Genomic DNA, 13642 nt, shown 5'->3' on the forward strand with positions numbered 1-13642 from the left:
CCAATATTTGTAGACTAGATGAAGAACCTCCCCAACTATTGGTTGCTCCCTCCTCTGTGTAGTCTATTCAATTCAAGCAATGCTTCCTGAGGACCTAATATGCTGATTGCCACGAGAGGTATAAAAGTAGACAAGACATTTCTGAATCCAGGGGGCAGTATCAACTGCAATGACTCTACTATAAGATGGGCTGTAGTTCAGAGCAATAGCAGGGAAAGCTTGAAGAGGTTTGCTCCATATGTGCTCAGCCTGGGAGGATGAACCAGGTCTCCTTAAAGCCTTAGAAGAGAAACCTGTGACCTGCCTGGAAATATGGCTGGGGGACCTTGGTAGGTCATGGGACCCTTCAAGTCTCAGGAATGTGCTGGCCCAGGCCTCCACTTGCCTATGTGGGATAATGATCTGAGGTCTACTCATAGGGCTGGACGGGAATTAGGGCTGAAAAGATATGTCTAGGCCTGTGGGGCTATACATGCAGGGGACAGGTTTATTGGAATTCAGGGTCTCCTTGATATGCTATTAAGGGTGGCAAGTTTCAGCTTTCCTTCTCAATTTCCCCCTGAGGGTGATTCTCACGCTCATAAATGGCATTAATAACTTTCTCCTGCCTTTCATGTTGTAAGGAGGCCTGTTGTCTGCCCTATAAAAGGCACTAGCAGGGCTCTGGCCTGAGACCTGGTGTCCTTCAGGCCCCTCCGCATTCCCTGGCACTGCCGACAGAGCAGAGGCATGGCGAGCCGTTCCTACCGCATCAGCTCTGGCTACGGGGGCAGGAGTTTTAGCTCCTGCTCTGCCGTCCTGCCCAAGCCTGGGGCTCATAGCTGTGCCAGTGCCGCGGCCTGCCATGGGGGCAGTCCTGGGGGCCCAGGCTACAGGCGCCTCGGGGGCTTCGGCAGCAGGAGCCTGTGTGCCGTGGGGTCCCCGCGGATTGCGGTGAGCTGTGTGCGCCCCCTCCGCAGTGGGGGAAGCTTTGGCTACAGAGCAGGGGGCCTTTGCGGGGCCAGCCCGCCCTGCATCACCACTGTAACGGTCAACGAGAGCCTCCTTGCACCCCTCAACCTGGAGATAGACCCCAACGCCCAGTGTGTGAAGCATGAGGAGAAGGAGCAGATCAAGTATCTGAACAACAAGTTTGCTGCTTTCATCGACAAGGTGGGTCTGGGGGTTGTCCCCTGTGGCTTGTGGCTTAAGAAGCGGCAAGGGACTTGGAACCCAATGACTGGCTGCACTCAAATTCTAGTGGTCCCAGCCCTGCTGCTGATGAGCATGTGGCCTCGGGAACATGACTGAATCAGGGCCTTGGTTTCCAAATGTTGCCGTGAGAGTCAAAATTGCAAAAATGGATATGAAACCCCCGGCCATAACAGGAAGGTTTGTTTACTGCGGCTGCTTACCCTGCCCAGCATGTTCTGAATGTGTGTCTGGGGCCCTATCCTCTGGATCTCAACCACCACACAGTGAGAGGTGGGTGGGGTGGCATCTCTGCTTAGAATGGTGGTATCCGGCCTTGACCTTGGAGGAGATTCTGTCATCCCCAGCACGGAGAGGGGAGCCAGGACAAGGAGGGACCATAAGCTCCTTTCCTGCTCATTCCTGGTGGGGGCATCATAGGAAGCCTGTGAATTCCCAGGATTGCTACCTCAGGTGCCCTCTCCCACCCAACACTTTCATAGATCAAAGACAATGAGTTGAGAATTTAGGGGAGGTCCTGGGAGGGACTGTTGAATTGCACTTTTCCAATGTTGCAGCTTCAGAGCCCTCCCCTGGTTGGATATACATCTCTGGTTTCCTTTGACCCGGGGATACCCACTCTGAGGGCCTGTAGTCTGATGTTTGTGGGAGGACAGCCACTGGAGCCCAAGGGAGGAAAGGCTCATCTTCCAGGGAGAGTGGTGTGCACATCTCCACCCAGAGGGTGCACACCGGGGCATGTGGGTGGAGCTTTGCTTTCAGATCAACACCACCATCAGAAATAGGCATATCTGCAAGCGAAAGTGCTGTGCTTCAGTCCTTAGCACTCTAGTGGCTGTCCAAGCCACTCTTCCTTTCCATGGACACAAAGAAGCTGAAGCTGGGATCATGCAGGTTCTTCATTGCAGAAGATACCCACCAAGATGGGGAGGGGAGGTTGAAATCAAGCCCTTGCCCTGCTCACCAGGCTGTGTGCCCTGGCAGGGGGCTGCATCTGCCTTTTCCTGATTTGCTCAAAAGCATGTTGAGGACCCTGAACATGCAGACTCGAAAGGGATCTTTGCATGTGGCCTTTTGGGCATTACCCGGGTATACTGCTCTCTCTGTTGGGAAGGGTCAGTCCCTCCCCTGGGGTTGCTGACAGCCACTCACCTCCTCCCAACATTCTGCCTTCAGGATGAGCGCCAGGTATGCAAGGTGCATCCATGGGGTGGGGTTAAGCATGCAGAGCAGGCACGCCAGAGAGCTGCCCTCACCACCTGGGCCTGCATGTGGGGACCCTGGTCAGATGCCTTTTGGATCATCAGGGTTTGTGTTTCTTTTTCCACAAGCATGGGCCATTGAGAGTTGCATTCTTTACACCAGGCTTGTCCTCCCAGAAGTTTAGGGCTTGAGAGATCATAGTTTAAGGCCAGCAGTGGCATGGTGCCTGGTGAATGAAGCCACGCTGAGAGCCGTGCCCTCCCACAGGGGCAGCTGCTGCCACTCACCTCCAGACACAGGCCTGGCATCGCCCGAGCGTTTGTTTTGTCATGGCCAGGGAAATCTAGAGTCTTGCTTGAAGTCATTCAATTATTAAATGCTGGCAATTAATCAGATTTTTATAAAACAGTGTGTAGCCAAATAAAACATGCCTGTGGGCCAGATGGGGCCTGGGAGTTGCCTGTGTAAATGGATGATGTGTTCCCACTGCCTCAGTTTACAGTGAGACTGAGAGAGAATGAGGTGCAGTGGCTTGGCTGGTGGCCGAGTTAGGCAGTGGGAGATCTCCTAACCGCTGCTCCAGGATCCTCCTTCCTGGGTTCCTGCATCCCAGAGGCAGAGGGAGGGAGGGTCATGGTGGGTGCATTTTAAAATCACTGCCATAAAAATTTCTGCAAACTTAGCAGCTTAAAACTACGTAAGTTTATCTCATGAGGCTGAACCCAAGCTGTCAGCAAGGCTGCATTTCTTTACCGAGACCCTGGGGGAGACCTGTTTCCAGGGGCATTCGGGTTTTTGGCAGAACTGAATTTCATCTGATTGTAGGACTGAGGTTCCTGTTGCCTGCTGGTTGATTGACAAGGAGTGGGGGGTGTTCTGCTTCTAGAGGCTGCCCACCTGCCTGCATTCCTTGATTCATGGCCCCCTCTCCATCTTCAAAGCTGGTGTTGGCGGTTGAGTGTTTCTGGCTTCTCATGTTTGAAATCTCTCCTCTGCCTCCTTCTTCTGAACATCTCTCTCATTCTTCTGCCTTCCTCTTCCACTTTGAAAGGTGACTACTGTGGGACCCACCAGGATAATTTAGGATAATTTCCTGATTTTCAGGTCCATAACCTTAATTCCATCTGCAAGGTCCCTCTTGCCATGTAATGCCACATTGCCACAGGTTCCAGGGACTGGGACATGGCCATCTTTGAGGGGCCATTTTTGACCTACCACATGTGGTCTGTGGTATTTTTTCAGGATCAAACGTAATTTCATTCTGTGCAGAATGAACAAATTATAAATAAATTGGGTACTCTTTTCTGGGAGACAGGTAGGGGGCGAGGGGAAGTTACTTAAGGAAAAATTGTGAACTATACTTTCAGACTTTGTAAATTATTTGGTCTTTGGGGAAAGGTCACAAGCTGCTGCTGCAGGTCAGGGTCCATCCCCAAGGGCAGAGAGAGTTCTGGGGGGCCAGGCACCTTCGCAGATTCCCCACTGAGTCTCTTTCCCCTACCTTGGGTGGCAGGTGCGCTTCCTGGAGCAGCAGAACAAGCTGCTGGAGACCAAGTGGCAGTTCTACCAGAACCGCAAGTGCTGCGAGAGCAACCTGGAGCCGCTGTTCAGTGGCTACATGGAGACGCTGAGGCGGGAGGCCGAGTGTGTGGAGGCCGACAGCGGGAGGCTGGCCTCAGAGCTCAACCATGTGCAGGAGGTGCTGGAGGGCTACAAGAGGAAGTGAGCATGCCAGAGCTGAGGGTGGTTATAGGAGTCGAGTAGGTCTTGGCTGGGTCCATATAACTTTCCTGGAGTCAGACATTTTGAAGATCAGGTCATTCTGGGCTACCAATCAGATGATTCTCTTTATCCATCTGCTCCGTCTTGTCTGGGCTCCAAGCTCTTGCAGCTAGCTCATCCTCAGGCCTGGGCAACAATCAGGGGTGAAGGGGTGCTTCTAGCCTGGGGAGATGGAGAGAGAACAAATGAAACAGGAGGACCAAGATCAATAGGGCAAGAAAGCAGAACGTGAGAGCGTCTGTGCCAGGATAGGTGGAAAGGAAAGATCCTGGAAGAGAAATCCTGAAAATGATTGGCCTGATGCCATTCAAGTTATCTAATAAAGTTGGATACATCTTTTATTTACACTGCAGATAAGCCATCAGAATTTTGTTCTGCACGGCTCTACGATTCAAAAGTTCACGTATATCTTTTATTTTAACCTGACTTGTTTAGTTCAGCCATTATCTATTTTTACTCACTGGATCATTTGACTTGCCCCACTTTATCTGGTAGACATGGACAGCGTGAAGGGTGATTTTGACATAATCACTGCTGATAATCCTAATTGGAAGGAATTGAAATCCTGGTCTTGGAAGGTCAGGTTGTACCATCCAGATGGACCCAGCAGCGGGTTTTCACTTCCCCTGCGGGGGATGCAAATACAGACACAAGTCTGTTTGCAGGTGTCAAAATCTGTCTCCTCCTCTGGGGGCGAGAGAGCCAGTAATCACAGAGCTCAGAATTTATAGCAGCCCAAATTACCCTATAATTACAAAGCTGTGAAAACCATGTTCTGGAAACTTTGGTTTCCCTTGTCAGCAGGGGCAGGACTGCTCCAGGGATGAGACCTCAAGGGCAAGAGCACAAGAACAACAAGGCTGGTGGAGGAGGACTGTGGAAGCATCCCCCAGCAGTGGGGGCAAAGAGGGTTGCTTCCAGTGTTTCAATTCCTTAGATGTTGGGGGAGGGGGAGGGGGAGGGGGAAAGAACATCATGGGGATAGCTTCATGTAGCTTCATGTTGTGCACAGTTTTAGGGTTGTGGGGCTCCTAGGAGCAACTGTCTTTCATTCATCCCACACACTTACTGAGTGCTTTCCTGCATACCAGGCAGTTTAACCCAAGATGCAGAGAGAGTAAATGACTTGCCTGAGCTTTTGCAGGGACTTTACTTCCAAGCTTGGACCAGAAACCAGGAACTTGCCCTCTATGTTCAGCCTTTTGGTGGGTTCTTTGTGGCTGGGAAATAGAAGTTTAGAAAGGCCAGGCCTCTTCTCCCAAGGCACACAGAAAGTCAAAGGCAGAACTAGGGAGTCTTGGAAACCTAGGTTCACTAGCCAGCCCATAGCCCACAACCCACAGCTCACAGCTCTGTGCTCTCCCTCCTCAGGTATGAAGATGAGGTGGTCCTAAGGGCCACTGCTGAGAATGAGTTTGTGGTGCTGAAGAAGGTGAGTGATTCTTTCCATGTGTCAAGCAGTCACCTCATGAATGGTGGATGCTTTGAGACATGGCCAAGGTCACGTCAGTCTAGTTGGGGTGGCAGGGCACTCACGTCCCCTGGCAAATGGAGGTTGGTCTGGCTTCAGAAGCCATCGTGGCCCCTGTGCAGGAACCCAGACTGCTGATGAAGCTTCTTCGAAGGAAAGCCTCATCATACAGCTGTGTGAATTTTTGTAAACTCTCTGATTTGCTGAAAGGGTCACTTTAAATCTATTTCACCCTCATGTCGACATTGCCTTCCCAGCTGATTCTCAGCTTGCTAGTAATTTTGTAAGCTGTGGCAATTGCAGGAAAAGAAAAAACCAGAAGAAAAAACTGCTAATAATTTCCTGTTGGTTTCAAATTGTTGAGTTGAGTATATACTTATGCATTTTCACCAAGCGTATACTTACACAGCCATCTTATTTGTGAGTAATAACAGAATGGAGGAAGGGCTGGTAAAAAAAAATCTGCCCATAGAGATGTGACTTTGGTCTCAGGCAGGGAAGTCAGCTACCTGGGTGTTGGGTGTTGCCTGACTTGGGAGGTACACCTGTGGCTCTGTGGCCACCTCATGGTCATGTTCCGTGGGCCAGTTTGGCCTACTGACAGCAGCCTGAGCTTTTGGGTTTTGATCTTAGGCTAGCTGCTTCATCAAAATCCCCAGTTCTGGAGGAGTTGGGAAAAAGTCTATAGTGATTAGATTTCTCTTCACTTCTTGTCACTGGTCTCACTGATGCTCGTGTAATGGAAGGTAATGGCAGTGGCAGATAACAAAGGCCCTGTGTCTATGAACGGGGCCCTGAAGGTGACTTGTAGTTGTAGGTTGGATGAGCAGGGGCTGGGGCCGGGCCAGGAGGTGGCATCAGGGCCCACTGCAGAGTGTAGTGTGCAGGGACACTAAATGACCCATGCCCCACCCCCATCTTCTCCATCAGGATATAGACAGCGCCTATCTGCGCAAGGCTGACCTGGAGTCCAACGTGGAGGCACTGAAGGAGGAGATGCACTTCCTGCGGGCCCTCTATGAGGAGGTAAGTCTCCCCATGTCCAGAAGAGCCATTGAGAGAGGAGGCAGAGGAGGGTTCTCCTGGGGCGTGGCCTGTCCTGGTTCTTTGGTTCTCGAGAAGGTTGCCCATTCCTTACTTGTCTAGGATCTCAACATTTTTTCCTTTTGTGACTGAAGGAGATTTTCTCTTGTTTAGGCCTCCTTTCAAAATGACGTTGGGTGCTATCCTTCCTTTAAAATGATTTGAAAGACTATAATTAATTGCCTGTCTGCACAGCACAACATGAAGTAGAGATTTGATAATAGAGGTGTATAGATACAATAATTATAGTGTGAAAACTCAGGACTCTAAATCTGGCAATGATCTCATTGGCTAGACTTACATAGGCAGCTATGGCTCATCCCGAGAGTTTAGGCTTCAGGCATAGGACCCTAGTCTGTTTGTTCCTAATCAGAGAAATCTGCCTCTATTGATGCCAGCATTAATGGAATTCCATCTTACTCACTGCCTGGAGGTCATGGTCCAAATTCCAGCCTTCTCCCTTAAAGCTACATTTAAAAATTTCCTGACTTGCTAGTAGTTTTCTAACTTATTTCTTAAAGTTTCAGAGTTGGAACTATGCTTTTGACTACCTAGAGTGACAGGAATTGGAAGGGGATTTGGAGCTGAAGGCCCTGGCTGTTGTCTCCTACAGGAAATCTACGTCCTTCAGTCACAAATCTCTGACACCTCGGTGGTGGTCAAGATGGATAATAGTCGGGAGCTCAACATGGACTCGGTCGTGGCCGAGATCAAGGCTCAGTATGATGACGTGGCCAGCCGCAGCCGGGCTGAGGCTGAGTCCTGGTACCAAACCAAGGTAAACTGGAGGACTAGGCTGCCCTACTGGGAAGGGAGGATAGCCATGAACCTGGAGCTTCCCTGGGAAATGCACCCAGGCAGGCACTCAGAGGGACTGCAGCTGAGGTCCAGGTTCAGAGCCAGGGAAGGAGGTGGGGCTATCTCAGCGCAGTAGGCTGGTTAATCTGGGCTGGGGGTGGTGGTCAGTGATCTCCCAGCACACCCTCCATTCACATGGCAATCATTGGTAGTTTCTGCATGTTTCTATCCCAACCTGCAGTGCGAGGAGATGAAGGCCACAGTGACTCAGCAGGGTGAGAACCTCCGCAGAACCAAGGATGAGCTCAACGATCTGAACCGCATGATCCAGAGGCTGACAGCAGAGGTGGAGAATGCCAAGCAGCAGGTAGGCGGGCACCGAGAACCACTTGGTACACCTGCTGCTTTTGATCTGCTTTCTGCTTTTCTCCTACCTTGAGGGGCTCCTGCTGTCTTTGAAGTGGCTTATATTATAACCACCTGCATCTGAAGGACCAACACTGCACAAAACGTTTTAGGTAGAGGATTGGTCTATCTATTTAATATATGTCCTTAGAGTCCCTCTTTCATATACATATTTATATATATATGCTACATACTTTAAAATATATTTACATAAACATCTTAGTGTTTTAAATGTACATAATGATGTTGTATCATAAATCTGATTTTGATTCTTCCCTTTGCCTGTTGACATTATGTCTTTGAAATCCGTGCATGCTGCTATAAACGATCTGCTTCTTTATTTCTCTTGTATAGAATTCTATAATTATAGAATTATAGAATTCCATACATTATAGTTTCCTCTCCATTCCCCTGTTGATGACATTTAGTTTCCCTCAAGGGTTTGCTACTTCAACTAGTTGTATCATGAACACTTTAATATACATCTCCATTTGCACCTACATGAGAGATGTTTGAAGGTATAGAGCAAGAGGTGGAATTGTTGGGTTGTAAGGTAGTCACTTATTTACTTTCTGTAAATACTCGCAGAGTGCAGTGCCAGTGTGCACTCCATTGTTGGCACATGAGGGTTTCCGTTTCAGCACGTGCTATCATAAGCCAGAATCTAACTCGTATTTAAGTTTTCACTTCTCTGGTTAACTAGTGATATCAAACGTCTCTTCATACACTTAATACTCATTTGTACTTCTTCTAACAATTGCCTATTCATATCATCTGCCCATTTTTCTGTTATGATTCCTGTCTTCTTCTTGGTGATTTGCATTATTCTTCTGTCCATTCTATCTAGATTGTAACTGTTAGTCATTTACACATGCTGCGATTAATCTTCTCTCAACCTGCCAGTTGTCTGTTTGCTTTGCTCTGGTGTCCTTCATTGAACAGAAATCTTTAACCTGGATATAACCAAATCCATCACTTCTTACCTTAAATGTGTTATACTTATGAAGGTTTGCGGTGATAGATGTATCCTCTTACGTTTTGTCCTCTACTAGGTGTACAGTATTCCCTCACTTATCGTGGGTATTCCATTCTAGATCCCCACCCCAAAGGAGGAACCTTACATTTATTCTACACTTTTAAGCCTATGTAACTTTAACAACATATGTATACAGTACCACAAAATCCATGATATAGCAAAAAAAATCCGCGATACATAATTAAATATAATATTTTTAAAAATCCTGCAATACAGTGAGGCCGCGATAAGTGAACCGTGATATGGAGAGGGACTACTATATAGTTTCAACTCTCACATTTAGATCTTTAATCCACCTGAAATTTATATTTTGTATATACAGGAAGTAGAGTTTTAATTAAAATTTTCTACATATACTGTAGCAAGAAAATATATCATGTAATCTATTCTTTACCCATGGGCTTGTGATACCACCTCTATCATAACCGCCAAGTGCCCACATGCACCTGGCTCAGTTCTTGCCCTCTCCCTTCTGCTCCTGCTCTCAGCTGCTGTGTATGATGTATCACAAGGAATTTGTTACTGTTAATAGCTGAGGTAATGAAATATGGGAATGGTTTACTTTCCAGAAGTGAAATTAGAGGAGATGAGAAGTTATCTTTACTTGGATTCTGATGTGCTTTTAAAAAATATTTATTTTATTGTTGTAAGAGCACAACATGAAATTCTGACAGGTGTGAGGCAACCCTCATTGCAGTTTTGATTTGCATTTCCAAGATGATCAGTGAAATGTGTGTGTTTTTCAAATGCCTGATGAACATTTATGTCTTCTTCGGAGAAATGTCTATGCAAGTCCTTAACGTATTTTTAAAACCAGGTTATTAGTTTGCTGATCTCAGAGAATAGTGGCCTATAGTGGCCTCTGAAAACCTGTGGTTGGCAATAATTAATTGGGTAGCTCAGAGCAAGTCACATCCTCTCTGAGTCTCAGTTTCTTCATTTGCATAATGGGGATAACAAGGCCTGTTCTGAAAGTGCCTTGTAAACTAATGACAGTAAACAAATATAAGATAATATCAGTCCTATTCCAGTGCTAACATTTCCTCCCTCTAATGGTTCATCATGGACTTGAGTTTTACAATAAAGTGGTACAAAAATAAAGGAACAAAGCTCCAAATGGCTATTATTTCCCTGCTTAGTTAATTTAAAAGTTGACCTTTTTGAATGGAGGTGAAATAGGATGATCACGGTGTGGGAGACCCACCAGAGCCTGCACTCTCTCCAGCTCCTTCCCTCCCTTCCTTCCCCCAGCGCTGCAAGCTGGAGGCTGCTGTGGCCCAGGCGGAGCAGCAGGGCGAGACGGCTGTCAGCGATGCCCGCTGCAAGCTGGCCGGGCTGGAGGAGGCCTTGCAGAAGGCCAAGCAGGACATGGCCTGCCTACTCAAGGAGTACCAGGAGGTGATGAACTCCAAGCTGGGCCTGGATGTGGAGATCGCCACTTACCGCAAACTGCTAGAGGGCGAGGAAAGCCGGTGAGGATGGGGCTCGGGGTCACTTCACAGCCCCACTCAGGCTAAAAGGGGGCCTCACTGAACTGTAATCTTCTAGATTGACAGCATTCAAACTGAGAAATACTCTAGAGATCATGGGGTCCAGCCATTTCCCCACTTTTCAGATAGAGAAACAGAGGCCCAGAGATGGGAATGGCCTGGTCCAAGACCACAGCTAGTTGGTGGCTGAGCTAAAATGATGCTAGTGTCCTGGTTAGCACTCCAGTGATCTTTTCTCTGTTACACTGCCCTCCTCTCAGCTGTACCCAAATCTCATTGCAAGGTAAGGACTCTGCCCTGCTGCCTAAAAGGATGTTTCTGCAATCACATCTCAGTGGGCTGTAAAGGCTGTAATCATTCAGAAGATTTGTTAAAGGCCATTTGATTTGAGAGGTGCAGACATGAATCCTCTGAACCTAGCTAGTCTGGTGTTCAGGACCAGTGAATAGAAATGAGCGGCACAGGGGAAGACTGAGGCAGGCACAAATCCACCCTCCAGGTGACGGTGGGTTAGTGTCCCAGTGAGGCTGTCGGAGGCATCTCAGAGGAGGAGGCAGAAAAGGGACAGGACACCTCAGGCTGTCCTGACAAGTGCCAACCAAGAATTGGAGGCAGGTGAAGTCTGCACGGGAAGGAACAATGTGGCTTTACACCTGGGACGGTGCATGGGCCTCTAGCCTTGAGGTAGCCATGTCATTCTTGCCTCCTGGCTGGGTCCCATTAGTGGGGAGCAGGCTACACTGGGGAGTCAAGTGTGCAAGATTCAGATCACAAACTGTGGGCCAAATCTGAGTTCAAACCCCAGCTCTAGCTATGAACCCCCATGCCTCAGTGTCCTCATCTATAAAACAGCTACTCGTAAAACCCACCACTTAAGGCTATTGCAAGGATTAAATGAGTTGATGGAACATAATAAGCAAAAGTAATAGCTGGTTATTATTAGAATAAGAATATCTCTGTCCAGAGTAGCCAGGCAGGGATGCACCCATGCAGAGGCTCCTCAGGAACGTGGTTAGTGTTTGACATTTGACATGAGCAGCAACCAAGGCAGCTGGCCATGCTGCTGGATTTGCACCATGTTTGCACCAAGCAGGTACACTTTTCTATCCATTTCCTCGGGGCCTTGGGTCAAGCCAACACATCCATCTCCTCCTTCGCACCCTTAATCCAAACCTTTCACCAGTGTTCTGTGAATCGCTTGGCATTTGCACAGTGAAACTTTCATTATGATAATAATCATTAGTGTATTAATAATGCAGTCATATAATGAATAATGCACTGTCCCCAACACATGAGATTTTAAAAGGTAGTTTCGTGTATTCTGTTTTGTATATTGTGGCCATTGACCTTTCAATATCCCTGTCCTTTGGGGATCCCAGAGAGCAGTGCCAACACTGCTGCTGTCTGCAGTGGGTGGACAACATGACCTCAGCCCCTCAGCCCTTCTGCCCTGCTTCAGATTGGGGAACAGACCCGCTGCAAGGGCCAGGGAGCTCAGTTCTAATGCTCACTCTCTCTTCTCTCCTGCAGGCTGTGTGAAGGCATGGGCTCAGTCAACATTTGTAAGTTGGGGGTGTGTGCGGACATGGTTCTTTTGGGTGTCAGTAGTCTTAATATTAGGTTGCATCTAAGTAGTGACTGAATCTCTGTCTATGAGGCACTGGGTAGGGTGGTAGTATGTGAGGTCTCTGGGATCTGGACAGATTGATAGTTCAAAATATTTGACCTCACATGGGGCCACCCGGAATATCCATAGCACCTAGACTGATGAATGTGGCAAGTTCTGCCTTCCCTAAGTGATTCTGCAAAAAAAAAAAAAAAAAAAAAAAAAAAAAGCCTAAGTCTTTCAATTACATGCAGAATACTCCTTAAGTGGTACACTGTTTAAATAAGAAGAGACACTATATGTCTATTCTATTCTGATCATTTGAGGATACTGCTGGCAACTCTCAGATCTTTATGTTTAATAATCCCCTGTGTGCACAGAACTTAGGCTAGGTCTCTACCTGTTCCCCTCATCTTTCTGTTACAGAACCCCTGGGCTGCTCCAATTGAAAACAAACCCATGGGCTCTTTAGTTAGGGGTCCGATTGCCTGCCACCAGAATTACAACTCTTAATACTTCAGTTGAGTGAAAAGAAAATTGTTTATTTAACAGTTACACATATCCTTGCCTCCCCCCTACCAAAGCTAGCCAGTTTTAGGAAGGTCAGAAACACTGTTTCCCTACTTCCCAAACACAGTTCAGCTTTACCAGCAGCTGCCAATCACTCAATCTGATTGGGGAGGTCCTTTCTGTGCTGTGGAGCCCTTCAGCTCTCAATACAAAACCACTGGGATTCTCAGCCTCCTTGCAAACTGTCTTCTTTCTGTAAACCACGTGGATCTCCTCTCCTCCAGAGCACCCCTATGAACACCCGCCAGCAAGGGAGACAGCCCCAGAGCGTGCCCCCCCTAAAGTGTTCGCAGCTGCCTATATATCCCTGACTGCGTCCTCTGATGCAGTGGGTGTTGCCAACAGTTCTAACCATTCACAGAAACCCACGTAGGCTCTGTGTGCTTTCCATACCATCCCCTGGTTCAAGACCCCTCCCATCCACCTGAGGCCTTGGAAGCATCCAAGCAATTTTGCATAATGAAAGACACCAGCCACCAGCCTCAGGCGTGTGGAGGCATTCTGAAAGCTGCTTCCTTCTCCCCATCCCCCAGCCGCAAACTCCGGGGATTTTTGGACTTCCCTGTTTCTGTAACATTTCCAGTAAGCATTTTTCTAGATGATTCCTCCACTGTGATCCACCTGTTATTGCTCAAAGATTGAATAAACACATCTCAAGATTAGTCTAGTTCAAGCAGAGTTAGGTGCCCAATTTGCTAACCAAGCTCCTTCAACAAGCAAATGTCAATGGGTTTAAAAGATTCATGTCTTTGGTCCGTTGGAGTATGAAGAGAGTTAATTATTGGTCCCCCCAAATTGTGGGTCACACCATGTCTGGGATAAGAGAGAATTCTGACCCAGTGTCTCCATTCACAGGTGTGAGCCGTTCCCAGGGCGGTGTGGTCTGCGGGGACCTCAGTTCCACTGTCCCTCGTGGCCTGAGTGGCATGCCCATCAGCAGCAGCGCTTTCTGCTCCCCCTCTGTAGCAGGGGTCTGCTCCAGTGCAAGATCTGTGCGGTTTGCATAG

The 13642-nt window shown here is 48.0% G+C and overlaps 1 protein-coding gene across 1 annotated transcript; it reads left to right on the forward strand.

Moving 5' to 3' along the window:
- The first annotated feature begins 729 nt into the window (after positions 1 to 729).
- Positions 730 to 13642, forward strand: LOC150011795 (keratin, type II cuticular Hb5-like). The gene is made up of 9 exons (XM_090275564.1): positions 730 to 1152; positions 3908 to 4116; positions 5548 to 5608; positions 6578 to 6673; positions 7344 to 7508; positions 7770 to 7895; positions 10221 to 10441; positions 11990 to 12021; positions 13491 to 13642. Exons 1-9 carry the CDS (start codon positions 730 to 732, stop codon positions 13640 to 13642), a joined length of 1485 nt encoding a protein of 494 aa, XP_090131690.1.

The sequence above is a fragment of the Furipterus horrens genome, unplaced genomic scaffold (genome assembly GCF_987537825.1).
Source record: "Furipterus horrens unplaced genomic scaffold, mFurHor1.1.pri manual_scaffold_4, whole genome shotgun sequence".
NCBI classification, from domain to species: Eukaryota; Metazoa; Chordata; class Mammalia; order Chiroptera; family Furipteridae; genus Furipterus; species Furipterus horrens.

What these genes read in the sequence shown, in the direction of transcription:
- LOC150011795 (XM_090275564.1), top strand. Translation starts at nt 730, where the DNA reads ATGGCGAGCCGTTCCTACCGCATCAGCTCTGGCTACGGGGGCAGGAGT. An exon ending in TTGCTGCTTTCATCGACAAG is followed by an intron (nt 1,153 to 3,907) that starts GTGGGTCTGGGG and finishes CTTGGGTGGCAG; the next exon opens with GTGCGCTTCCTGGAGCAGCA. An exon ending in CATGGGCTCAGTCAACATTT is followed by an intron (nt 12,022 to 13,490) that starts GTAAGTTGGGGG and finishes CTCCATTCACAG; the next exon opens with GTGTGAGCCGTTCCCAGGGC.